At 54.2% G+C, this 26,261-nt stretch overlaps 1 protein-coding gene across 1 annotated transcript; it reads right to left on the bottom strand.

Annotated features, from left to right (window-relative positions):
• Positions 1 to 745: 745 nt before the first annotated feature.
• Positions 746 to 25,959, bottom strand: ERICH1 (glutamate rich 1; the record flags this gene model as incomplete). Its single annotated transcript, XM_039255777.1, has 5 exons — positions 746 to 1,261; positions 6,058 to 6,252; positions 8,362 to 8,895; positions 16,417 to 16,569; positions 25,813 to 25,959. Coding segments are annotated over 5 exons (1,097 nt in total), but the record flags the coding sequence as incomplete, so codon positions are not given.
• Between the last annotated feature and the right edge of the window lie 302 nt (positions 25,960 to 26,261).

Genomic DNA, 26,261 nt, shown 5'->3' on the forward strand with positions numbered 1-26,261 from the left:
TGGACGGCAGACGGGTAGTTCCTCGTCAGGTCGTGCACCGAGCGGCCGTCAGAGCCAGCAATTCTACCCCTGGGAGGCGGGAAGACAAGCGTCCACACGATTCTGTGTGTGATGTCCAGGGCGGCACCTGGACAGGAAAACAGGCGAAACGGCCAACATGTTCACCAACAGATGACGGACAAGCAAAATGCGGTGTATCCGCGCAGTGGAGTGTTACCCAGCCTGAGAAGCGGTGTAGCCGAACGACACCGAATTACCTAACACTGCTCAACTGTACTCGTAAAAATGGCTGATGTGGTGATTTTATGTCTATTTTACAATACAAAATATTTTTTCATAGAGCAATGATTTCCTAACGTGTGTCGGTTAACAGGGTACCTGGCGGCTCAATCAGTTAAGTGTCTGACTTCGGTTCAGGTCATGATCTTGCAGTTTGTGAGTTCACGCCCTGCGTCGGGCTCTGTGCTGACAGCTCGGAACCTGGAGCCTGTTTCAGAGTCTGTGACTCCCTCTCTCTCTGCCCCTCCCCTGCTCATGCTCTGTCTGTCTGTCTCTCTCTCAAAAATAAATAAACATTAAAAAAACTTTTTAAAAAGTGTGTTTAAAAAAACCCAGTAATCCTAAACATAGTTGACAGTCAGCAGGACAACAGGAAAGATCACAACTGAAGGATGATGTTCCGGATATTCTCAAAGTAGAGAAGAGGAAACATGGAAGAAAATGACAAATTCAACTAGAGCCAAGCTACTGAAACCAGAGCATTTGATGTCCACAAGGTGTTCTTAGAACACAGACTTGCAAATACAAAGCAAGTTAAACTTTATAAAAATAAATAACAACTTCAACCTGCAGTTTATTTAACAAAATGTCCATTTTCAATTTTTACCAGAAGCAGAAAAACAGGATCACCATGTAGTAATCGGAGACAAGCAATTTCGGATAAGTGAAAATTTTCCATTTTATCACAATTTTTCATTTAGAGTCTCAGATCACATCTTGCCCCCTGTGTACAACACATGAATAAATAACATGGCGGAGAGGTATTCAAACCTCCCAGGATCTGGGCTGCAAAGAAAATTTAGGGAATTCCATCTTCTTTGTACACAGGAATCACGTCTCTGCCAATTTCACGTTTGCCTTTTAAACCTTCTTGCTAAATGCTAGCTCTTCTCAAATAGATGCACCGATTTTATTCACTGTTTCTCAGGAAGGATATGTGCAATCCAGTAGTTAAAGAAGGTCAGGAGCACTCTGGCATGGTCTGCAAAGCAAACACAAAACAAAACCAAAAATAAAATCGAACAAGAAAGCCCCAAAATAAAAATTATAACATCATTTTGTAGACATTAGTCTTTAGGCTCAAAGTAAAACCTGCAATAGGCCTAATAAAAGCACAATTCTGGCTTAAAAACGGTGCTGAGAGTGACATGTGACACCATGAGTCCTACAGAGCATGGAACGTTCTGGACGTCTGTGCTTCACGTGGGTGAGAGCCCCATTGGTCTACCAGCTGTTGGACCTTCAGAACATCCGGGTACAGTGTCGCGTCAGCCACCTGGACCTTCAGAACACCCGGGTACGGGATGACATTGATCACTTGGGCTCAAGGAAGAGCACAGGCAAACTGAAACCCAGTGTAGACAGCCGTGTGTGTCACAGGTGAGGGGCTGCTAGCAAGTCAGAAGCAGGATCCTAAGTGAGGACGCGGGGACGCGGGCACCACAGGTGCTGAGACGCAGGAGCGGCCCGCGTGCGCCTGGGCGCCCACAGCCTGCCTCTGGCTCCACGGGCCCTCCCCTGCCTCACAGCCGGTCCATCTTCCAGCGCAGACCCTCCCAAGTGCCAGGCCTCCAGTCGCTCTGACACGTCGTCACAGGCTGCCACCACGCACAGCGGCCTCCCTGACTCAAGCCACCTGCGGGCCAGGTCGGATGCAGCCAGGGTCCCTGGGGGGCCCATCCGCTCTGAGCAAAGAGAGGCACCCGGCCAAGGCCACTCCGAAGGCGCCCTCCGGCCGGGCCAGCAGCCTGACCCCTGAAACCTGGTCTCCTCGGTGAGAACACTGGCCCCCAGTCCCCTGCGAGGCGTCCAGCAGGGCTGCGTGGCAGACAGACACGCACTAGTGGCAGCCGATACTGGTGGTAACGTGTGCACGCGTACATGGTGCATACAGTGTAAACACACACGCTGAGCTTGAGAGCAGACTGTCCAGGGTCCGGGCACGTGAGACAGCCGAGCATAAGCAACAGTGCTGACTGAGCCGGCGGCAAGGGCCCTGTGCCCGCTGCCGGGACGCTGCCCCCACGCCCAGCCCACGGACCACGCACCTGCTCTGCAAGCCTCCCACACCACTTCCACGGAAAGGTCTGGGACGGACATGCCAACGTTTGAAAATAAACCTTCACCGTTTATAACTTCTTTTTTTATTTTAACAAAATAGCTTGAAATAGAAACATTTTAAATGCAGGGACACCGCAGTGGCTCAGGTCATAGTCTCACAGTTTGTGAGTTCGAGCCCCACATCGGGCTCTGTGCTGACAGTGAGGTGCCTGCTTGGCACTTTCTCTCTCCCTGTCTCTCTGCCTCTCCCCTGCTCACTCTCTTTCTTAAAACAATCAATAATAAATAAAAAACTTAAAAAAATTTTTTAAGAGTATATCCTTCAGACACAAAAGGGAATCCATTTTTTTTTTTTACAAATAGTTTATTGTCAAATTAGTTTCCACATAACACCCAGTGCTCATCCCCACAAGTGCCCCCCTCCATGCCCATCTCCCCTCCCCGCTACATCCATCAGTCCTCAGTGTGTTCTCAGCATTCAAGAGTCTCTCATGGTTTGCCTCTCTCCCTCTCCCCCCCCATTTCCCCCGTTCTTCTCCCCCTTGTTCCTCCGTCAAGTTCCTCCTAATCCTCCTATACGTGCAAACATATGATATCTGTCCTTCTCTGCCTGACTTATCTCGCTCAGCATAACACCCTCAAGGTCCATCCACGTTGCTACACAGGCCAGATTTCATTGTTTCTCATTGCCATGTAGTATTCCATCGTATAGATAAACCACATCTTCTTGATCCATTCATCTGTTGATGGACACTTAGGCTCTTTCCATGTTTTAGCTATTGTGGAGAGTGCTGCTATGAACATTGGGGTACACATGCTCCTATGCCTCAGCACTCCTGTATCCCTTGGGTAAATTCCTAGCAGTGCTATTGCCGGGTCACAGGGGAGTTCTATTGTTAGTTTCCTGAGGAACCTCCACACTGTTTTCCAGAGGGGCTGTACCAGTTTACATTCCCACCAACAGTGTAGGAGGGCGCCCGTTTCTCCACATCCTCGCCAGCATCTAGAGTTCTCTGACTTGCTCATTTTAGCCACTCTGACTGGCGTGAGGTGGTATCTCAGTGTGGTTATGATTTGTATTTCCCTGATGAGGAGGGATGCTGAGCATCGTTTCATGTGTCTGTTGGCCATCTGGATGTCCTCTTTGGAGAAGTGTCTGTTCATATCTTCTGCCCATTTATTCACTGGGTTGTTTGTTTTTCGGGTGTGGAGTTTGGTGAGCTCCTTATAGATTCTGGATATTAACCCTTTATCTGATATATCATTTGCAACTATCTTTTCCCATTCCGTTGGTTGCCTATTCGTTTTGTGGGTTGTTTCCTTGGCTGTGCAGAAGCTTTTAATCTTGATGAGGTCCCAATCATTTATTTTTGCTCTTGATTAAAGGAAATCCATTTTTAAGAAAAGTGCTTCAGATGTAAGTTTTAGTTCTACTGATCACTGAAAGAAAATGCACTCCTAGAGAAAACGTGTCCGATGGGTTTGGTATAAGAAACCAAGAGATGTCTTTCAGCTAAATCCCCAATTACTGCCGAAAACCCTTCTGACACATTTCAGAGCAATGAATAGGAAAGGCCTCTGTGAGAGAAACACAACAAAAATTTAAAAAAAAAAAAACATTTTTAAATGTAGCTTATATTATTTTTTTATTTTAGAGAGAGAAAGAGAGAGCGTGCCCTGGAGTGGGGGAGGGGCAGAGAAAGAGCACGAATCCCAAGCAGGCTGGAGCCTGACTTGGCGGTTGACCCCACGACCCTGGGATCATGACCTGAGCTGAAATCAAGAGTCAGATGCTCAACCAACTGAGCCACCCAGGTGCCCCCAAAATTTAAAAATTTTTATGTGACTTATTTTTAATCTCATCAAAACTTTGTATTTGTTTAGCTTAATAAAACTGGCTTTTCACAATTTGAGAAAAAAACTGCTTTATGGAAATTTAAACTCGTTAAACGCTCAGTCTAACAATGAGGGTGGGCGCTGGGCTGCCTTCTCTGCGGAAGCTATGGCGCCCCGTGCCCCCAGGCCCGGCTCCTCAGCAGAAGGGCCCTGGGGTCTGCGGCTCGAAACCCCTCCCTCCAGGCCCCCTCCCGCCTCCCCCTGCAGCGGCCCCCGCGGGGTCTCCAGCCTCCACCCTCCTGCTCTGCGAGGGGCCCCACCCAAGTCCCCAGCCTGGGTGTCCGGCCAGCACGTGCCCCTGCCTCCCCCCAAGCGTCACAGCTCACGCCCGGTCACCAGGCTCCTCCAGGGACGCAGGCCCCACGTCCGGTTGGCCGGCGATGCCGTGGGCTCTCACTGCACAGCCGACCCGAACCCACCACCCGTCCGACGGCCTCTTTCAGCCAGAGAACGAGCAAAGCCCCGGCCTCCTGCCCCTGATGCTTCACTCCGGACTCAACCTGACAGCTGGGGTCTTGCTCATGCCTTGGCTCCACTCTGCAGTGGGGCCGACACCACCGCCAGGAGGCCCTCCATCCTGCCTGTCCACACCCAGCACCCGACACACTCCATCCCCGCACATTCGTCCCCGGCCGCAAGAAGGTCCCTCCTTCTCTGCCGGCTGCTGCCCACCGCGTACACGGCGTGTCCACGTCCTCACCTCGGCTTCGGCCCCCCGTGGGGACATGGAGCCCAAGGGTGGGCTTTCGTCCAGGCGGGTGTCTGAGTGCAGACAGGAGCGAAGAGGAGCTCCAGCAGCCAGCTCCTCCTGGACCCGGCTCGGTGACGGAGCTCCTGGACGCGACGATGAGCTCGCGGTCCCCACCACTCCCCCGACCGCAGCGGCGCCTCCCTGCCTCGGGCGCTGTCCTTTCCCCTGATGGGACGTCTGGGCTCTGGGGCTGCGGCCGAGCGCCTGGGTGGGACCGGCATTACGGCTACTTCGACGATCCCTCAGAGAAGTCGGCAGGGCCCCTTGCCTTCATTCCACGCAACACGTGTCCCCAGCGCCTGTTCGGGGTGTGCGGGGTGGGGGGGAGGGGTGCGTTCCGGAAAGCACCCCGATTGTCTGAGGTTCAGGGTCTGCACGCGCGTGTGGCCTAGCGTCTCCACGCAGCCCATTTCCAGCTACTAACAAGAAGTCACCTGACAGCTGCTGTGGAGTGGGCACCCGAGGTCGCGTGAGTGCACAGGAGAAACCCCCCGATCCACCTTTCTTCAAGGTGCTCAGGGGGCAGGAAAATTTACCTTCTGGAAATGAGGGGGGGGGGGGGCCAGGAAGAAAGGAAGGGGCAGTTTTATCTGACGGTATACGGGCCCAGGAAACACCGGTTCACAGCTCACCGATCTGGAAAATCAGACTGTACAGGCTTTTCTGCATCTGTCATGCCAATTATTAGTATTAGTTTTTAAATTTATTGATTTATTTTTGAGTGAGGGAGGGGCAGAGAGAGACAGTGTGAGAGGGAGGGGCAGAGAGAGACAGAGGCCAAGCAGGCTCTGCCCTGTCAGCACAGAGCCCAGCGCGGGGCTCGAACTCCGGAACGGTGAGACCATGACCTGAGCCGAAGCCAAGAGTCGCGGCTGAGCCGACTGCGCCCCCAGGCGCCCCCGACGTGTGCATGAGTTTTACAGCCAGCAGGGACACGAGAAGCACGCTCCTCTGTTCTCCCAGCGGCTCGTGCGGCCCCCTAGTTTCTGAGTCTTCACTGCCCTGGGGGAGCGTGGGTCTGTGGACGCGAGTGTGGGCGCCGGCGCGGCGGCTGCGTGCTCAGTACCTACCCGGCGGCAGCGTGCAGCGCTCCGGGAACGTTTCGAGGGCTTGCTTCAGTCCTTCTGTGTCTTGCAGGAGTAAGAGCCGTTTCATGTGATCCAGCAGGAGCGCATCTGAGGGGGCCAGGCCGCGACTGTCGAGATGCTGGAAAAGCCCCTGGGCGGCTTGCCGGAGGAGCGCCGAGCCCGGGTCCCTGCAGAGACCTAAACAGAGCCAGGACCGCTTAGAAACACGTCTTACGTTTATTCTTGCGGACGGAAGGCAAGCTCTCGCCTCCTACGAAAGCTCCCAGCGTAACGCGGTTCTACTTAGAGCGAGCCGCCGGGGATGCGCTGGGCGGGAGCCAGCATCAGAGCAGAGCACTGACCCGTAAGCGAGCCACTCGCTGAAGGGCAGAGGGGGCCGGCGTCCCCGCGCACGGATCTCCCGCAACACCTGCCAGACACGCAGCTGGGCCACGGGGACACGGCCGAGCTCTGCAACGTGGCCGAGGGCCCGAGGGCAAAGGCCCCCCATGTGTCAGACCCCACCGCCCCTGGGGGTCCTTTCTCGCTGTCACTGATTTTCACAGTCTGAGCGCACCGTGCTTTGGGCGTGCTGTCTCCACCTGAATCCTGCTTCAATTCACACAGCTTTGAGTCGACGACTCGACACACGTTGAAGGGCTCTTGACGGTCACACCTGGACACGAGCCCCGTGCCCTGGCCTGGACTCCAACCACACTGTCCCTTGTCCTGGGTACAGCGCCTGTGCGCTCCTGCCCGCCTCCCCCCTTCCGGACGCCCCCCGGCCCGCTTCCACCACTACTTCTCTCGTGCTGAACCCAAGCTGCTGTTTACACCCAGCGCGAAGTTCTTGACTTCAGTTATTCTGTTCCTCGGAATTTCCATGTGCTTATCCTAACAGACTGAGATTATCTGGTGAAATTCTCTAATTCCTCACTGTTTTTCTCCATCTCCCCCTATTTTTGTGAGCACCTTAATCAAGCCCTTTGTATTCCCTGCTGGTAACATCAATGTCCTCCACAGCTGTGGACGCGCCCCGCTTGCCTCTCTCGTGTTCTGGCCTGGGCTCCCGTCCCCTGCCTTGCCCGCCGCTGCCCCAAGCCTGTGGCCCTGGCGCTCCAGCGGCCAGCCCCGGTCACTCTCGTCAGCACCTCAAAACTGCCAAGATGTCTTTGCTCCTCGCCCCCCTCGGCGTGGAGTCTGGAAGATTCTGAGACCAACAGAGCTCGTGGTCCTCCTCCTCCCCTTTCTCAGCAGACCCTACGTGCAGACCCGGCAGACTGCCTGGAGGAAAGGGTGGCTGCGGAATGCTGCCTCGGCCCTCGCGTGCTGCCATGTCCTCTAGGACCTGTCCCCTGAGGTGCTTGTCCCCAGAACCTCGCGCACGCCCTGTGCCGGCCGCCCGCCCGCCACACGCTGTCCTGCACACGGGACCGCCCCAGGCGGACAGCTTCACAGCCTCCTGCCCCGCGCCAGTCCCGTCGTCCCGTGAGCGTCACTTGGACGTTTGTGAAGCATGTGTTCAGCCTGTGAACACAAAGTGCTGACAGACGTGCTCACGTGGACACGGTTACGCGGGTCTGGGGACGACGGCCCTTCCGCGCTGTGTCAGTCAGTCCCTGGCCTCCCACAGCAGCGCACGGCCAGTCTCTCTCCACCTCGCGGGCGGCGACGGGGTGCGCCATCCACGCCCGGGCCGGCTCAGGCTGGGAACGGTCCATTCCGAGGGCTCTGTCCCGGGTGTGCACGCGGCGGCTCTGCGTCCGCACCTGCCCCTTCCCGGTCCCGGGGTCGGTAAACCCCAAGGCTCCTGCCAAGGAATCGCCTCCCGCGAGGATAAAGCTGCTCTGGTCCTTCCTCCCCTAGATCAACAGGTCGCTGCTCAGAGCCGCTCGCCGAGAACCCCAAATCAGCGAGTCACGCGCGGGGCGCGAAACCACGCGGCCCCCGAGGAGACGGCCTCCCGCTGCCTCCCTGCCGGCCGAGGCCCGCACGCCGGACTCCCCTTCTCTTCGGAAGCAGCGCCGAGGGCGCCCCCCGCCCTGCAGCCGGCCGTTCGAGGACTCGGGACGGCGCGGCCTCGGCCCTGCTGGGGGCTGTGCCCTTCGCCCCGCGCGGACGAGGCCGCGCTCCAGCTCTGGGGAGGGAACTTAAATGTTCTCATTTTTGCCTCAAAACTCATGATTTATTTTGACTACTGAATATCTTAATAAGTCTTGTATTTTAAACATTGAAATTTTGTACTGTATTTGTTTGCTTTTCCCACTAAGTGGATGCCATTATTCAAAAGAACAGTAAAAAACATACCGTCATAAAAGTAAATTTCTTGCGTTGATTTTAGAAAACTTAGGATCCCAGCTGCCTTTTCATTGGTACTTGTAACATCTTCCTCACTGTTGTCTTCACGGTTTTCCTCACCGCTGTCCTCCGCGCGGGCGGCCGCGCCACGCTCCCGAACGGCGTCCACACAGTCTTCCGCGCGGGCGGCCGCGCCACGCTCCCGCACGGCGTCCACGCAGCCCTCCCCATCACTTTCGTGCTCGGTGTCCTGCTCGCCGCCGCTCTGCTCAGGCTGGTACAGGAAGCTGACGCCAGAAGCCTTTGTGAGCAAGCCGGCTGCTTTCTTCCTTTTAATTTGCTGTTTCTTTTTCAGTTTCCTTTTTTTATTTTTGCTGATTGTGGGACCATCTGTGCGCTGTGGTTGCAATTTTTCTTGCAAAAGACTCTGCTGTTTCTCTAATTCTTCTTGTTCTCCATGAATATTAGTGGGATTTTTAAAATTTTTCTTTGATTTATGCTTCCTAGCTCTTCTTCTCTTTGGTTGATTGTGAGGATCCTGATCTACAAAAACAAAGATTCAAATGCAACCACTTTCTGTACAATGGAAGAGTAACAAACAGATTAGCATAAATAAGTTTTCCCTTAGAATCTTGCAAATTCAGTAGAAAAAAATTTAAAATATTTACTTCAGTGATTCCCACCTTTATCTCAACTAATTACGTGATCAAGGAACCTGGGACTTACCGTTAAATAAATGAACAGCTGAGTGCCCTTCTAGAAGGGTCCTATATAGATGCAGACACACACTCACTGACCGTTGCTACGATTATGACAAATGGTGAGGTTGGGAGTAAAGTTTCAGTATTGTGGCCTTGGGGCAAAAACATTAATTCTTTTTACTATTTTTTAAGTTTACTTTGGTGCCTTCTAAGAGTTCACCGGACGTGAGAATAAACAATAGATAATGGCACTTGCCCATGGGAATCAGCAAGTTTGGGCCCTTGGTCTGCAGCAATGGGCTGGCGGTGAGGAGAGCGCTAACAACTGGGTCTCTGTCTGGAAGCGCCCCGATGGCGGACACGGCCACTGAGCAGAAATCGTGACCCTGGAAATCCTGGATACGTGGAGCCCACAAGTGCACACCGACCGCGTCGCGGCCAGCCAAGGACCCTGCAAACCTTGCCTCAGCAGACCCGCTGGCCAGAGAGTCTCATTTTCAGCAAGTTCTCGTCAGATCTGTCCGAGCAGCACCGCACCGCCCACAACAGATTACGGTGGGAAGTGACACTGCGTGTGAAGCTGGCGAGACACCGGGCACAAGAGCCAACTTTACTGTGCTGAAGTCTGCTGTAACCATAGCACGATTAGTATACTGAATACAAATCTCTTTCTCCACTTTCTACTCAGGGCTTCCTTTCTGCCCTCTGAACTTGGGCAGAAAATGTCTAATTCGTGCTGCATGTGGTGATGCCTCAGGTGGCTTTCCAACGTGACCCAGCGCGGGGCTCCAGGCAGCCCTCTGACGACACGAGGGATACGAACCGGCAGGTGGTGGCACCGTGGGCACCTCAACAGTACAGCCACTCCCTGTGGCGCTCCGGACACTGGGGTCCACTGCACAGCCTGCAACCCGCTTCTCGGCCGGGCGGCCGCAGAGCGCTGCTCCCTGAAAGCGTCTGCTCAGGTGAGCGTGAGCCCCCTCTCTCTCAGGCGACACAGATGCCCCGCCCTGCCAGCTTTGTGCCATTGTGAAATTGGATGCCGTGTTCTGGAGATGGGAGAAAACAATGCTAAATTCTGAATGACAGTTTCTCTTCTTTCTCTTGAGATACACGATGGCCACACCTGCTAAATCCAGTGTGACTTTGAGCTTGGCATGGAGCCAAAGTCACTCCCTGTGAAATCATGACACAAGACGGCTGTCCAGTCCCGTGATCAGTGTGTGTTTTCTCTCCTCTATCACCAAGGAGTAACCGAACACGGTATTTTTCTATTCTGTTTGATGTAAACGCTGCTTATGGAATTCCTTGTTTGTTGTTGTTTTGGTTTTTTTTTTCTTATTTTTATTTCCCAGGTCCAGTTGAATGAAGTAACTAATTAACTAACTAACATTCTCCTCACAGTTGTTTATTCAAAATATGCATGCTTGCCCTTCATTAAATCTGGAGAAAAGTAACCCATTCTGTGTTTTATCATCTTATGGTCTCGAAGGAGCGCTGCCTGGGGGGGCCGCAGGGCAGGGCATTAGGGGCACCCTCACCGTCCGCTGTGCTGCGCCCAGAGCTTGTCACTGATTCCCTCGGGTCTTGGTGAAGCCACATGTGTACCTGGTGGCTTAGTTCTCATTCTGGGTGCTGAGCACATGCGTGCCCGTGGTCCCGTGTTAACAGTATGAAACAGGAACGAAGAAGCTGTGAAATGATCAGTACATCACACTTTACACACACACAGGTGTGTAATGTGTGCACACACTTTTAAAAAGGAAAACAAGGCACATCACAATACTGTGAGTCTACACCCAGCACGTGAACGGTGCTACCTAGGGAGGTGCGAGCATGGGCTGGTTTTTCCTGCCGTACTTTCCCGATTTCCAACTTTAGGGCAACGAGTAGATACTGTTTTTGTCACACACACAAAAAAAATAACTCATTTTAAATTTGATGAGATTATAACATTTCAAGATATATAGGATGCCAGTAAATTCTACTTAAATGGGAATTTATAGTCTTGAGTGTATCAGGAAAGAAGAGAGCTATAAACCGATGATGTAAACACCTGAAGAAGCTAGAAAAACAGCAAATTAAACACCACGAATGTAGAAGAAACACCCAGATGAGCAGAAGATAGAGAGCACAACGCACAGCCCAGCTGGCAAGTCTGGGTGAGAAGGGCAGGGAGGGGTCAGTGAGGGTGTACCTGCACCGCTAACGAGCGAATGAGGCTATGCAACTAACAACTTTATGAAATGGAGAATCCTCAGAAAAGCATAATTTACCAACATGGACACGTGAAGAAACAGAATTTTCTCTCTCTGTTTAAAAAATCTAACTTTAGTTAAACATAGTCCCACAAAAGCACTTCAGGTCTAGGTGGGTTCACCTAGTAAGCACATAAGGAGAAAAGGGACCCCCAGTGTACACAGACGTTTCCAGAGCACAGGCAGTGACACTGTCCTCACTCCAGACCCTGACGGGGACCTTCGGACAGAGGCGGGTGTGGGCGGTCCCTCCCATAACCCTGCACAAAGCATTACTAACAGACTCCAGGGATACGCCGTTAACAGGGCGCCTGGACGGCTCAGTAGGTTAAGCGTCCGACTTTGGCTCAGGTCATGATCTTGTGGTTCACGGGTTCAAGCCCCGCGTCGGGCTCTGTGCTGACAGCTCGGAGCCTGGAGCTGCTTCAGATTCTGTGTCTCCTTCTCTCTCTGTGTCTCTGTGTCTTCGTCTCAGGACCCTTGCACTGCCCCAAACACAGCGACGGCACAACACGGACTCGCACGTGGGACCCGTGAGTGGTTCCCACGCACCGTGACCTGGGCTTCGGGGAGGACGGATGGAGGTGGGAGGAAGGGCCGAGGGGAGGAAGGCGCAGAAGGAAAAGAGGTCTGATGACCCCAAGCCCTGTTTTGTTTTCATTCTGTTCCAGGTCTGCTGAGGCACAACCGACAAACGACAATCGCATCATGGAAGGCGCGCCACGTCCAGAGTCGATGCGCGCACGCGGCACGTGCAGGCCTGCCCTGGCGCGGGGCACTGGGCACACCGCCCCCACGTCTCGCCCCGCCTGTCCCCCCCCCGCGCCGGCGCACCACCCCACCCCCACGGCGGACCCCGGGTCCGGCCGCGCCTCAGGCCAGCGGCAGTACCAGCACCTGGAGGGGGGTGACCAGGAGTCCAGGGTCCCAACCGGACAGCAAGGCAGGTGAACGCTGAGCACGTGGAGGATAAAGGGTAGGAGCCTCTGCTGCCAGCGCATCTGGAGGACGGGGTGCAGCACCCCCCCCGGGGCCCAGGAGCAGTGTAGACGGAGGCGGGAGGACCGAGGACTGAACCCTCATTTGCAGGGCCTTGTGCGCTGCGCATGGGGCCACCATCAGCCACGTCCCCGTGGCCGCCCTGCTCTGTGAGGCAGGGCCGGCCCCTCTCCCCGCCTCCGTGTACGCTGGCCAGCTCGGTCCAAGGGTCCCTCCAGACCCCGCGGGAACAGGGCCACCGCCCCCCAGTCCGGACGGCAGCCGTCCCACAGCAGGGAGGGTGCGCCACGGACGGCCTCGCACTGACCTTGTCCCTGCTGGTGAGTGCCCCCCGGGCTCAGGCCGCTGGAGGAGCCGCCCCACGAGGGGCTCGGTGGAGGGACCGAGTGCAAGGACGCTTTCCCATTTCCTTTAAACGTCCTTGTCCTTCAAAACGGTATTTTACAATGGAAAATACCATAAACGCTCATCTTCTGTGACGTGGCCCATCTCGACTTTCCATTTCACAAGAAAATCTGAGGTGCAGCTCCTTCAAGTGACTTTCTCCAAACGTGCTGCTCTATTGATTCTAGAACGTTCTGTCTTCATGGGCCCACTACACACCTACAATCTTGCCTTCTTCAAATCCTCACCCACAATAAAAGCTATAGGAACATTTATATTAGGGAACCAGCGGCTTGACTATTTATAAGCTGAGAAGCACACTAATTTTGAAAATCTGCCATCCCCAAAACATACCTTTCAGACATGCTAATTTTAAAAATAATCACAATTTGTCAGAATTCTCACAGCTACTATTTGGTACCAACATCCTGATGAACTGCTGTAGTAGAAATAGTTAGATACTAAAAATAGCCATAGTCTCCAGATTATTCCAATTCTCACAGCTGTACCATGTTGCATTAAAAAGGGCTAAGTATTGTAAAGGAGATGTGAGTTTTATTCTAGACTCAAAGCTAAGGCTACAAATGCATGTGATAATTACCTTCAGCGATCAGCGTCCTGTGGGTAAGTACAAAGCAGTGAGCTTGCAGTTAGTGCTGAGCGACACCATTTACATCAATGTCATTGTGAAGACATAAAGGTATGAGGGGCTTCTCGTCTCTTTCATATCGTCTGTATGCCTAAAACTCAGGACGGTACTGTTCCCTGTAAATCTAAAACATGGATTCTCTCTCTCTTTTCTATTGGTTCTGGATATCCAGAGCAGAAACTTCCAAAGACAGCGGGGGGAGAGGGGGAGGGGAAGCAGCTGTGACGGGGGAACAGGGTGGAATTCTGCCCGAGCTCTGATTTGGCTCCAATGTATAATGTAGCTCGTAATTCCAAATAAAATCAAAAGAATGCACGGGGCCTGCATGTCACAGAAAGGGCGGCTGGCTTACAACATCACAATCTAGATAATAAATGTTTCATGACTGTAAGTCTGGAAGCCTGACGGCCATCTGATGAACTTCGCTCTGATAAGCAACGATATTCTTCTCTGTTGCCACATTAAGTATCTACCTCACAAGAACATAATAAATAATCTTCAGCCTCATTACTTCTGCGTTCTTTCCTGAAACAGGTTTTGACAATGGAATGATCTCCAAATTTCCTAGGTTAGTTGTGAGTAGGCTTAAATTCTAAGTTTTCTGGAAAATGAAACTTTACTTTTCACGTCCACATATCTGGGTCTTGAAAACTGAGAAATAGCTGTACTGGTCTTACTCAGACACCGTCTACAGAGCAGGAAGGCCACACAGAGAGCGGGCAGCACACGGTCGGTACTTGGGTCGACACGAGCACATTCTTGGCCCCACAGCAAACACATGCGTGGCTGGGTCAGACCTAAGCGCAGATGTACCCCAGGGCCAGAGCACACCTGCGATGGAGCCGCTGAGGGGCTCCCCAGGGCGCTGGGGGCCGCCTGGACAAGGGCTCCCCGCCAGCTCCCCGGGCGGCTGAGGACTCTGGCTCTGACACCACACGGGACGTGCTACGGCTCCCCCGCGCCCTGGGCCGAAGCTCCGTCCTAGTGAGGGAGCCCGGAACGTGCGGGCAGCAAGCCCAGCGGCCACACGCAGGTGCAAAGGCCAGACGGTCACCCCTCTTGCCCTCAGGTCTTCCCTAAGTTACTACGTAGTCGACTTGCTGGTGCTGGGAATTCACAGTGCGAGTCGATGGTCTAAAGCGCTTCCTTGAAAAGCAGTAATGATTTGACTTTTTCTTCTTTTTCCAATCTCAGCTCTCATGTTCTCTTTGCTAAAAATCACAAATGAGAAGATCCAGGGCTCCTCCAGCTTCCAGGTTTGCACACGTCTGCCTGGCGTGTCCTCTGGCCCCACGGGGGGGGGGGGGGCGGGGGGGGCATGTGTGGCTATGCAGCCGCGTGGGCCCCAGGCCGTGGCGAGATCCTGCCCGCACGGCCCCGGCGCAGCACCGCTGGTGGGAGGCCTCGGTGAGCGGTGGGGGCTAACACCTTCTCCAACCTCATCGCCTCCAGTGCCCTGCGATGGCCCACTTCCTGGGCTGACAACGAATGGGGAGAAAATATTTGGGAAGCATATTAAGCAAAGTAGATGGAAACATTTAGCCGCCGGTTACAAGTGTTCAATAGTGACAGATGCGGACTTCCCCGCCTGGATCTGTATTCAGTGCTCTTCTGGAGAAGTGGCTGTAGGAGCCTGAACTCACAGGGCCTCTAGAAAGAGCCATCTCTTAAAGCCAAGCCGTGGTTCCTGTGGAGGTGAGCGGAGCCGGTGAGGAGCCGCAGACCCGAGTGGCAGCCAGCCGGTCGCACAGCGTCAGGGCCCAAGTCACCGGGAGCCCAGACGAAGGTGAGGGCGAGTCAGCGTGGACACAGCAACGTGGACAGGACTGATCTCAGGGACGGACCCGTCTGCTCTCTCCTAGGTGGGTGGTGGGCTGGGCGCCCCTTGCGAGTACCATCCCCCATATCATCACCCCCTTCCCAGAGAAAGGAAGACTCGTGGAAGGTTCTCTCCACCCTGGCCATGCCTAAAACAGGTAACAGAGGAAAAGACAAACTAACAGATTTTGCCTAACAAACACCTCACAGAGACGCTACACAACTTACTATTGAACTGTCAGGTCCCCATGGAGCTTAAAGGGAATGAGTCCCAGGTCCTCAGTCCCCTGGTCTTTCCTCCTTTGCTCTCCTCAGCGCACGGCTGTCAGGGAGGCGCCATGGGCTGGCCGCCCTCCTGGAGAGCATCTGTCCCCCTCGTACAAACATCCTCGCCTCCCAGGAAGGTGTCCCTCCAGCTCGGAGCTCACCGGTCACAGGAGACTCAAGCCTCTGGCGCTGGGGTCCCTCCCACGGCCCGGCCCACGCTGGCCTCTCGGCAGGGCTGACCGGGCGTGGCTGCGGGCGAAGCAGACACAGCGCACAGCGCAGCGGCGCGGGAGTGAGTCCAACCCAGTTCTCACTGAATAGACTGAGCACGCGGTGAAGTATGCTCCCCGAAGGAACTCATCTTCAGAAGAACATGGTTAAATTTCCTAATGAAATAATCTCTTTATCTACTAATCACATTCCAAAGATTTTCAACAGGTTTGAAAAGATGGATAGATTATTCCTCACCTACCCCAGTTTTGGTTTTATGGTTTCTGGTCCTTCAGTTAGAAACTTGGAAAGATCAATGTACAAAGAAACCCATTCTGTTGATATTTATAGTGTAGAGTTTCTGAGTTTACACTGGCTGAAACTCGTCTGGGTTAACAGCAGCACATGCACAAAACAGTCATTCAATTCTTCCACAAAAGTGAAGCGAAGTAGGTTATTTCCATGATAACAAAACTGATATATTATCCTAGAAATGCTGAAAAAAATGGAAAATCAAGAAAAAAGTTCTACTTAAACCAAAACAAGCACCATCAACATGTGACACATTTAACAGCAGCACAGGTGATTACAGCCACGGTCGGGGCCCAGCTGAACCTCCTCCGGCCTCAAGTCTGTTTTCCTGTCACGATGAGTTCGGTGACATCACCTTTAGTGACTGCAGGACACAAACCAGCCCCTGGGTAGCCGTCCAGCGACCCACTCGCCAGCCCTGTCACAATAAATCTGGGTGGAGTTAACCTGCAGAACCATGCCTCACCTGAGAGGTGGCACTCTCCTCCTGGGTCATCGCTGCCTGAGCTGTCGTCGGAGGCCGGGCTGGCCTGCGGCTCTGGGGGAGCTGGGGCGTAGCCCTCAGGAGGCAAACTCACAGTGTAGAGCCGCCTCTGAGGAAAGACTTCGGGGTCTCCACCTGCGGGGGACAAGGGGACTGTGAACAGGGCATTCTGTGGCGGGACCCTCGGTGGCCCTGGCCCTTCCCCAACCACATCCACTGCAGACATGAAACCCAACAGCTCACGAAGCCCAGCCATGGCCGTCACGGATCTCGGGGCACCAAGCACTTCGCCGGGGCAGCGGGGCAGCCCCAGGTCCAGCCCGGGATCCATGATTCACTAACCTCTGGGTTTTTATAAGGATATGAAAGTATAATTCATGAGCAGGAAGCAGAAAAAAGAATATTCTACATAGCATACCTTCCACTGATATAACATGAATCTCTTGACATTTTGGTACACTACCTGGAACTTCTCCAAGTGTGCAAACAACCCGCATACACTGTGTATACACACACACCTTAATGGGATCCCGCTACACGCATTTTATTATTATACATATGTATATTATGTGTATCATATCATTCAAAAGTTAACAGAACATGACAAAATAATATGTTAAGATATAGTTACACCTATGTGGTCTCCTAATGGCTACATAATATTCCATGTTTCTGGCAAGTGAAAATGTAACTATAATTCAAGCATTGTCCTAGACTTCACACATGGAGGTTAACTCTAGATTTTCACTACCACAGACAGCTGCTATGACCATCCTTGTTGTACACACTTTGCACACCTGACCATGGAGTTCTTTCAGACAGAGTCCTGGAGAAGGAACTGCTGGCCCAAAAGGTGAGCACCTTCTGCTGGCTCTTGAGATACATGGTCCAGAATGGCATCCCCACGACCCCGGCTTCCTCCCATGCTCTTTCCAACAGCAGGTGGCATCACGTACAGCTGACACAGCATGCTGCATGCATTCACAGGTACCACGTGTGGACTGGACCTCTGTACGTGGCGCTCCACTCCCGGGACAGCCACGTGTGGACTAGACCTCTGTACGCGGTGTCCCCGTGGTGTCCCGCTCCTGTGAGAGCCACGTGTGGACTGGACCTCTGTACGTGGCGCCCCGCTCCTGGGACAGCCATGTGTGGACTGGACCTCTGCACGTGGCGCCCCACTCTCGGGAGAGCCATGTGCGGATGGATCTCTGTACATGGTGTCCCCATGGTGTCCCGCTCCTGTAAGAGCCACATGTGGACTGGACCTCTGCACACGGTGCCCCACTTCTGTGAGAGCCACATGTGGACTGGACCTCTGCACGCAGTGCCCTGCTCCTGGGAGAGCCACGTGTGGACTGGACCTCTGCACACGGTGCCCCACTCCCGTGAGAGCCACGTGCGACTGGACCTCTGCACGCAGTGCCCCACTCCCATGAGAGCCATATGTGGACTGGACCTCTGTACAGGTGCCCGCTCCCGTGAGAAGCGCAGTTACCATCTGTCAGCACACGGCGGTACAACACTATGGACTCTGCTCCCCGTGCTCCACGTCACCTCCATCACTGGACCACACACAGGTATAAACTCCAAAGGGACTGAAGACCCCCCGCCGTCAGGCCGCCGTGTGTGTGGTGTTTGCCCTGGCGCCCGGGCTGAGCGGGAGGAGGCTCAGAACATATCTGTAGTCCCATGCTGGGCGTGGCTTTGTTTTCTCACGTCCTGTGGTTAATTGTGGACTGATTTTACGTGTCCCCAAGGAGAACGTGGGCCTGGTCCACACCCTGTTCCTGAACGAATCATGCACGGCAGGTCCAGGAGCCCCCGAGCTCAGCCAGGGAGCCGCGCGCCCGCTCACGAGACAGCTCCAGTCCCGCTGCTGGAACCCGCTGAGTGCACGTGTGATGGCCTCCAGGGAGAGTGAGACGAGGCCCGGCCAAGCTCCAGAGTCACCTGTGGCCTCAGATCTTGGCTCAGCTTGCTGAGCAGCCTGTGGTCCGGCCGCGCTGCCTCCTCGGGATCTGAGCCTCGCCCTGGAGGGGCACTGCCTGCGTGTGAGCAGGGACAGGGCGGGGGTAGCGGGGCAGCTGCAGGCAGTTCCGGGACCCGCGTGGCTCAAGTGGAGCCTGTTGGGGGGAGGTCACCAAATGTGCCTGGGTGTCCAGTCTGTTTAGCTCCTTCCTCGGACCTGGAGCGGCTCACACGCAGGTCACTGAGGCCACTGAGCGCCTCCTATGGGGCACTGGACACCGTGACACATGGCAGCCTCATCTCTGCCCAGGAGGGAGCCGGTAACACGGTGCTCATGGCCACGCAGGGAGTCACCACGGAAACAAGCACAGGACATGGGGGCAGCTGGCCGGAGAGAGGCCCCGGCTGGGACTCTGTCTCGTGCCTGAGGAGCAGCACAGACTAGGGAGAAGGAAAATATGGTCAGAGCGGGAGCTCGGGTGTGCGTCCCTCGGCACCTACCGGGTCCCCACCCCTCGGCCTGTCCTTCACGGAGATGCGCCTTCAGGGGTGGCGCACTCGATCCCTGTATCTCCTGACGACAGTCACGGTGGTGCGAGCTGGTTCTGGGTGTCCGACCCAGACCTCAGCACAGAGCCATGACCCCAGCCAGGCTGTGAGAGGGCCAGGTAGCTTCCGTCGTCGACCGAAGGAGACGTTTCTCACCGTGCCACCACTCACACTGCACGCCCCCGGAAAAACTGGTTTGTTTCCTTCCTTCCGTTACACACACAGCAGGTGTGGCCATTAGGTACTCAGATTTCTGACTTTCAGCTCCCACAGAAGTAAGGGGTGTCAGCCCCCTTCCAGTCTCTCGGGGAATGATCGAAACGTGGTGCGACCACGTGGCGTGGGCGGCCCGGAGCCTTCCTAGATCCCTCACGAGTCCTGGAGGGGACGCCCTGTCTTTCCCGCGCTGGCCCTGGCCCTGGGCCTGGGCTCCGGCCTCTCCTTTGTCCCTGTCATTCCAGACACAAAATCTTTCTACACGTTATCCACTCCAAGCACCTCAAGAGCTGAGGAATTAAAAAATAATCTTTTAAGACTTTACATTTTTAGGTTTTAGGTTCAGAGAAAAACTGAGAATGGCACAGAGATCTCCCCACACGCCTCCGCACACACGCACCACCCCTCCCCCCACCAGAAGGTACATCTGTTACAGTCAGAGGTCCCACACGGGCGCACTGTCGGTCCACAGTCCACGTGAGGGTCACTCCTGGTGCCCAGCGTTCGGTGGGTCTGGGCTCCCGGCACCCACGTCCCTGTCCTCAGAACCCTCTGTGCTCCGGCTGGCCACCCCCACCCCGGCGCTGGCAACCACTCGTGTTTTTCCTGTCTGCCTGGCTTTGCCTTTTCTAGAATGTCAGGTAGTTGGAATCCGGCAGTTTGTAGATTTCTCAGACAGACTTCTTTCGCTTAGTGATCTGCACTGAAGGTTCCTCTGTTATCTTTTCACAGCTTGAAGGCCACGGAATATTCCATGTCTGAACGGACCTCGGGGTTTATCCATCACCCACTGAAGGGCATCTTGGTTGCTCCCACACTTTGGAAATTACCAACAAAGCTGCTGCACACATCTGTTGCAGGTTTCGTGTAGACAATCGCTGAGTCAAGTGAGTGGAGTTTTGAGAGCGGATGCGGGGTCGGACGGCGTCCGCACGCTCTTTGTCATCTCGGTACCGCTGCCCCCCCCCGCTTCAGACAGAGTTCTTCCACCTGTTCTGCAGGTCTTGGGGCCACCAACACGTGTCCGTGCGACTCAGGCAGGCCTTCCTCCTAAGGGGTGAGGGAAGTACATCCGTCAAGCACACAATTTCCTCTGGGAAGGGGTCCGATTCAGGATGTGCTGATGGTTGGTACCTGCATGGAGCAGACAAGGGGACGAGCTCTGGGCTTCAGCGTTTACAGCTTTGGGGAGGGCCGGGGCAGCCTCTGCCGTGGACATAATTCTGTACGAACATATGAGAGAGAGTCCCAAGCAGGGTCCACGCCACGCATGGAGCCCAACACGGCGCTCGATCTCACGACCCTGGGATCATGACCTGAGCTGAAATCAAGAGTCGGACGCTCAACCTACTGAGCCACCCGGGTGCCCCAAGGAAGACTTCCTAAGCCAGACACAAACAGCACTAACCACAGACTTAAAGACTGAGAAACCATACCCTATGAACTAAACAACAGAACACATGGCTGTTTTTAAAAATTAGGACAATTCATGGAGAGAAGGTATACAGATGGCCAAGAATTGGGATTTGGAATATGAAAATAACTGAAATCTGTCACATGACAACCAAGAACAACCCAAAAGGAAAATGGACAGACGGTACGGTGTACACACACGCTCAAGCCACTGAACCGTTTGGCCTCGCAGACACTCAGTAAAGTGAAGTGCAGGCTCCTTCCACGCGGTTAGCTGCCCCTGCACAACACGGGTGTGAGCTGCTGGGGCCGCCTGATATGGAGGCTTATTTTGATACATACAGTACATACCGTAAACATATTTTCTCTTCCTTAGAATTTTCTTAATGACGTTTTCTTTTCTCTAGCTGACTCTGTAGTGAGAATACAGTATGTGATATGTATACAAATGCTAGTCGACTGTGTTACGGGTGAGGCTTCTGGTCAACAGTAGGCCACCAGTGGGTAAGTTTCTGGGAGTGAGAAGTTACAGGCACATTTCTGACTGCCGAGGTCGGCGTCCTGATCCCTGGCTCATTCGAGGGTCAGCTGGACGACTGCTGCGTAAGGCCCGGGCAAGCAGGAACTGGCGGGTCACTTGAGTGGGTGCACGTCTGACAGGCAAGTTGGCAGAATGTACAATAAACCTGAAGCTACTTCTCTGGGGACACGTGCTCAGAAAACGTCCATGTGCAAAGAAGAGGGTGATGGTGACCCAGCGTATCTTTACTTCTAGAAAGGCCAGAAGAACTTACATCAGGCCAACCTGATAAACAGGTTCCAGATGCTGATCCCCGAGGAACAGGACAGGCCATGAGCCTGAGGCCACAATGGTCCATGGCGGAGTGAGCTCGAGGATTGGGGGTGGGACCTGGCAGCTGGGGTCCAGGGAGGCCCAGACGCCTGCAGGCCGTAGGCAGTGTCCTCGGGAGAAGCAGGCTGCAGAGAGCAGGCCCAGGGCTCCTGGGGGCCCCTGTGTGTTCTGCTGAGTGTGATGCAGGCACCCCTGTGAGAAGCTGCCAGGTGGGGCCTGGGCTCACAGCGTGGCGCTAAGCAGAGCAACCCCAGGGAAGGGCCAGTCAGAGCTGGGAGGGTGGGCAGGAGCCCAGGAGAGGCGGCCCCCTCTGTCCTCCACACGGGCACCGCTGGATGACAGACAGCAGCTTCCGGGGCCTCGGGGAGCCCACCTTGCCGCCCGGCCACTCACCCAGCCGGCTGAGCTGTGAGAACATGCAATAGCCCCGTGGGGGTCAAACAAAACCCACAGAAAGGGACAAGGCATGGGGCCAGCAGAGCATCTGGGGGCTCTGGGGCAACGTCAGGGGGCCTCGTATGTGAACCTGAAGCCCTCCAAGAAACAGGTACTGATCATTCCCCACGTGATGAAAATCACAACCCCAGAGTCCCAAGAAGCTCAGCAACCCGAAGCAGAGCTGTGGAGGAAGCCACGTGAGGCTCAGAAACAGACTGCTGGAGGCCAGAGGTGGGGGTACGTCCCGAACAGTCACACAACAGCACAGGGCAGCGGCTACCTAGACGGCAATCGCCATCGTATGAAGTTTCACAAACCCCCAAGCCCCCAGGAGAGGCACATACGTAATAACGTGTATACTGTATCACCAAGCATGGGCCTACATGGGGACCGCGGCTTCCAAATTCTAGGAAGACGAGAAGCAAAGGCGACCGGAGGGGCGCTTCAAGACCTCAGTCACGCGGCGGAGCATCCAGGCGTACCGTGTCCTGGTGTGACACACTTAAATACTGCAAGATGATGGCCATGCTGGCAGCCTGACGGCTCATCCCCTCACAGAATTACATCCGCATCTATTCTCAGGAAGTGTCAGGGGCACAAAGCAGAATCGTTAGCTGAGTCATCACGCGGTTTGTCAGCCCCAGAACGTACTCCCCTTACAACTGGAGTTTGGTTCCCCGCGACCAGCGCCTCCCCGCCCCCACCCGGGCCCCCAGCAACCTCGGTCTGTTCTCTGAGAGTTTGAGTTTGGAGCATCCACAGAAACATGAGGTTGCACTGTGCTCGTCTTTCTCTGCCCGCCTCACCTCACTGGGCATAATGCCCTTGAGGTCCGAAATTACATTCCTTACACAACAGCAGGCTTTCCGGAAGTGACAAAGGTTAAGAAGGGCAAGACCTGGGCAGAAGAGGTTCTTCTGTTGTATCATCAAGATTTTATAAGAAAATATTCGCATCCTAATGGAAAACTGCAGTTTTTACCAAAGAGCTTTGTCTATTTTCATGACCACTCCAGGCATTCACAGATGTTTCTCCACATACCGATTTTCATGGACTCCTAAAAGGCCCAGACACAACAGCACGAACCTACCTGACTGACGCCCGGCCACCTGCTCGCCCACATGTCAGCACAGAGGTGCTCTCACCGCTCCGGCACACGTATTCCCTAAAAACAAGTGTTAAGACTGCGTGCCTCCACACGGACACGTTATAGAGCTCGGGAGCCTCCATGTGGAGACGGAGCTGTGTTGGGCTGCAAATGCGGCCTCCCTCCTTCCTGTGCACCGACGGGGGCTCTGCATACCACGGCAAGGTGACGGCCACGAAAATAAGATACGTGGCCAAGCTCTTGGCTCGTTTAGAAATCCTCCATCATCCCTTGGTCCTCAGCAACTCCAGCTCCCCCCAGTTCTGCCCTCACATAACAATTTCATCGCATCAAGCTCTCAAATAAACCTTCCTCTTTAAAACATTTCTATGATAGTAACATACTTTTTTCTACATTGTTAGAATTAGTAAAAGGCAACTGATCAAAGTAACAATTACTGCTTTTAAGCATTACCCACTACAGAGGAAGTCCCTTCGGCCAAGACAGGAAGGAGTGCGGAAGCACGCTGTCACTGCTGCGAGACAGGCCCCTGCCAGACCACCCCCGCCCTCAGTTTACAGCGCTACCTGCTCAGAAATTCCCAACACAAAAATAGGTAGAGGACAGCACATGGCTTCTTACAAACAGCAGTATTACTTGATTCATTGAATCCCTTGTAAGGAATATGCCAAAAATCAGAGAAATCCATCATCAAACAAATTATTATTTTTTATTAAAGATTTTTAAAGTTTTTTTTTTACTTAGAGAGAGAGAGCAGGGGAGGGGCAAAGAGAGGGAGAGAGAGAATCCCAAGTAAGCTCGAACCCACGAACCATGAGATCATGACCTGAGCCAAAACCGAGAGTTGAATGCTTAGCTGACTGAGCCCCCCCAGGCGCCCCTTCACCAAACTATTTTTACCGGTTGGCTGATAACTAAATTATTTCCTTCAATTTTGCTGAAAGCACAGAATGTCAAATATGCTACTTGGAAAGACTTGTCCTTAGAATAATTCATTTTCTTTCTGTGAGAGCAGCGTTCCTAATCGTCCCTTTGGTGGGTGCTCCATGGTGGCGTCTACACCTACTAGGCCCTCCTTTTGCAAATGGGGGACCAGCAGCCGAGGAAAGTAAGCCCGCAGGACCCCAGGCACTTGCTCGGTGCAGCAGCTGGATAGTGTCAGGGACAGCAGTGTGGACAATGGTGTGGACAACAATGCAGACAGCGGTGTGAACAATGGCATGGAAAAGGGTGTAGACAATGGTGAGGACAACAGTGTGGACAACGGTGTGGACAACAGTGCAGACAACAGTGTGGACAGTGGTGTGGACAATGGTGTAGATGACGGTGTGGACAGTGGTGTGGACAACAGTGTGAACAACCGTGTGGACAATGGCGTGGACAACGGTGTGGACAGTGGCATGGACAAGTGTGGACAGTGGTGTGGACAATGTGTGGACAACGGTGTGGACAGTGGTGTGGACAACAGTGTGGAAAATAGTGTGGACAATGGCATGGACAACAGTGTGAACAACAGTGTGGACAATGGTGTGGACAACAGTGTGGACAGTGGTGTGGACAATGGTGTAGACAGTGGTGTGGACAACACTGTGGACAAAAGCGTGGACAACGGCATAGACAAAAGTGTGGACAACGGCGTGGACAACAGTGTGGCAGTCTCTCTGAATGTGAAATTCAGAATCACCACAGGACCCAGCAAGGGGACGCCTGGCACACACCCAGAAGTGAAAACACAAGTCACACAAACATTTATGCGTGGGTGTTCCAGCAGCATTATTCATGATAACCACTGACATCCAACCCACAGGTGCACACCCTGACCAGCGAGTAAACAGAACGTACTCCATGCACAGTGGGCGGTGCTCAGCGATAAAGAGGAGCGTAAGACAGATACACCCACGACGTGGATGAACCGGGAGACGCCGGGCTTCATGGGGGCCCATCACAAAATGCGCCTCGCATGTGATTCCTTACGTGGTACATGCCGAGGAGACAAAGCCATGGTGGAAAGTGGAGGGTGGGAGGCAGCGGGTACAAGCGGCTGGGCGTTTGTGTACAGTGACATTGAGGATTTGGAATTACTGATGTTTGTGCAGTGTTGTGAACATACCAAAAATCACTACATTGTATGCTTTGAAATGGTGAAAACAGTAGACTTTACGTTAAGTGAATTTTATGTAACAAAAAATGTTGCTGTATGCTGTGAGGATTTTCACACAGGAGCATAGAAATGAGGCTCTTTCACCAGCACCTGTGAAATAATAACGCTCTCAGACGTACTGACCCGCTGCCCCTCCTCCAGCCACAGGGCACCCATGGGTACCGCTCGAGCACCTGCCGCCACACCTGTCCCTGGAATTTGACATCGGCCCTCAAACTGCCCATGGCACACCGAGACGGGTCTGCGCCACAGGGTGGATGGGGGGTGTCCCAGGACAGGGCCCAGGTCTGCGAGCCACACTGTGGGATGAAGCCCCCAAGGGAAGCAAGCTGGCCACGGCCCCACACTCCCTGGCTCTCGCGAGGGGTCCTCCCTGCGCCCTGGCCACAGCTCTTCAGCTGCTTCCACGCCTGCACCGGGAGGGTGATGCTCTCTGCCCAGCACAGCGCACGCAGGACGGTCTTTGGTGGAGGTACCGGCCCTGGCTTCTCTCCCCACTGAGCGCGCTGCAGTCCAGAGCGTGGGTACAGTGACCCTGGCTGCCAGACGCAAGACGTGGAGGGGTCGCCACCCACGGGGGCCAGGCAGAGCCCCCTGCTCCAGGGGAAACATGATAACCGCCAGGAAACCCTCACCGACCTTCCCCCGCCCCCCCCGAAAGCCCATCACCTGTCAAGGTGGGGGCACGGCTGCCCCTGAGCTCCTCCGTGGCCGCCCTCTGGGCCGGTTTTTCAGAAGCTGCAGTCACTGGCGCCCTCTTCTCTTGGCCACAGGGAGCACTAGGGAAAAGCCTCTTCAGCACTTTTTCCACGAACACTACAACCAATTGACAAAGAAAAGAAAAGAAAGAATTATTCACGGCAGTTCATTTAAATTGCAAATGGTTTTAGGTAAAATGAAGATATATCCTGACATCACCACCTGAGAGCAAAGAGAAGGTGCCTGAGGACATGCCAGCGCTGTCCCCTCAGGACCCCCAGTGCTGTCCCCTAGAGGACCCTTCAGCACGGTTCCCCGAGGACCCCCAGAACTATCCCCCAGGGAACCCCCCGGGACTGTCCATCAGAGGAACCCCGAGGACCGTCCATCAGAGGGCACCCAGGACTGTCCATCAGAGG

This window comes from Hyaena hyaena, unplaced genomic scaffold, assembly GCF_003009895.1.
Source record: "Hyaena hyaena isolate Hyena2069 unplaced genomic scaffold, ASM300989v1 scaffold_545, whole genome shotgun sequence".
Classification (NCBI taxonomy): domain Eukaryota; kingdom Metazoa; phylum Chordata; class Mammalia; order Carnivora; family Hyaenidae; genus Hyaena; species Hyaena hyaena.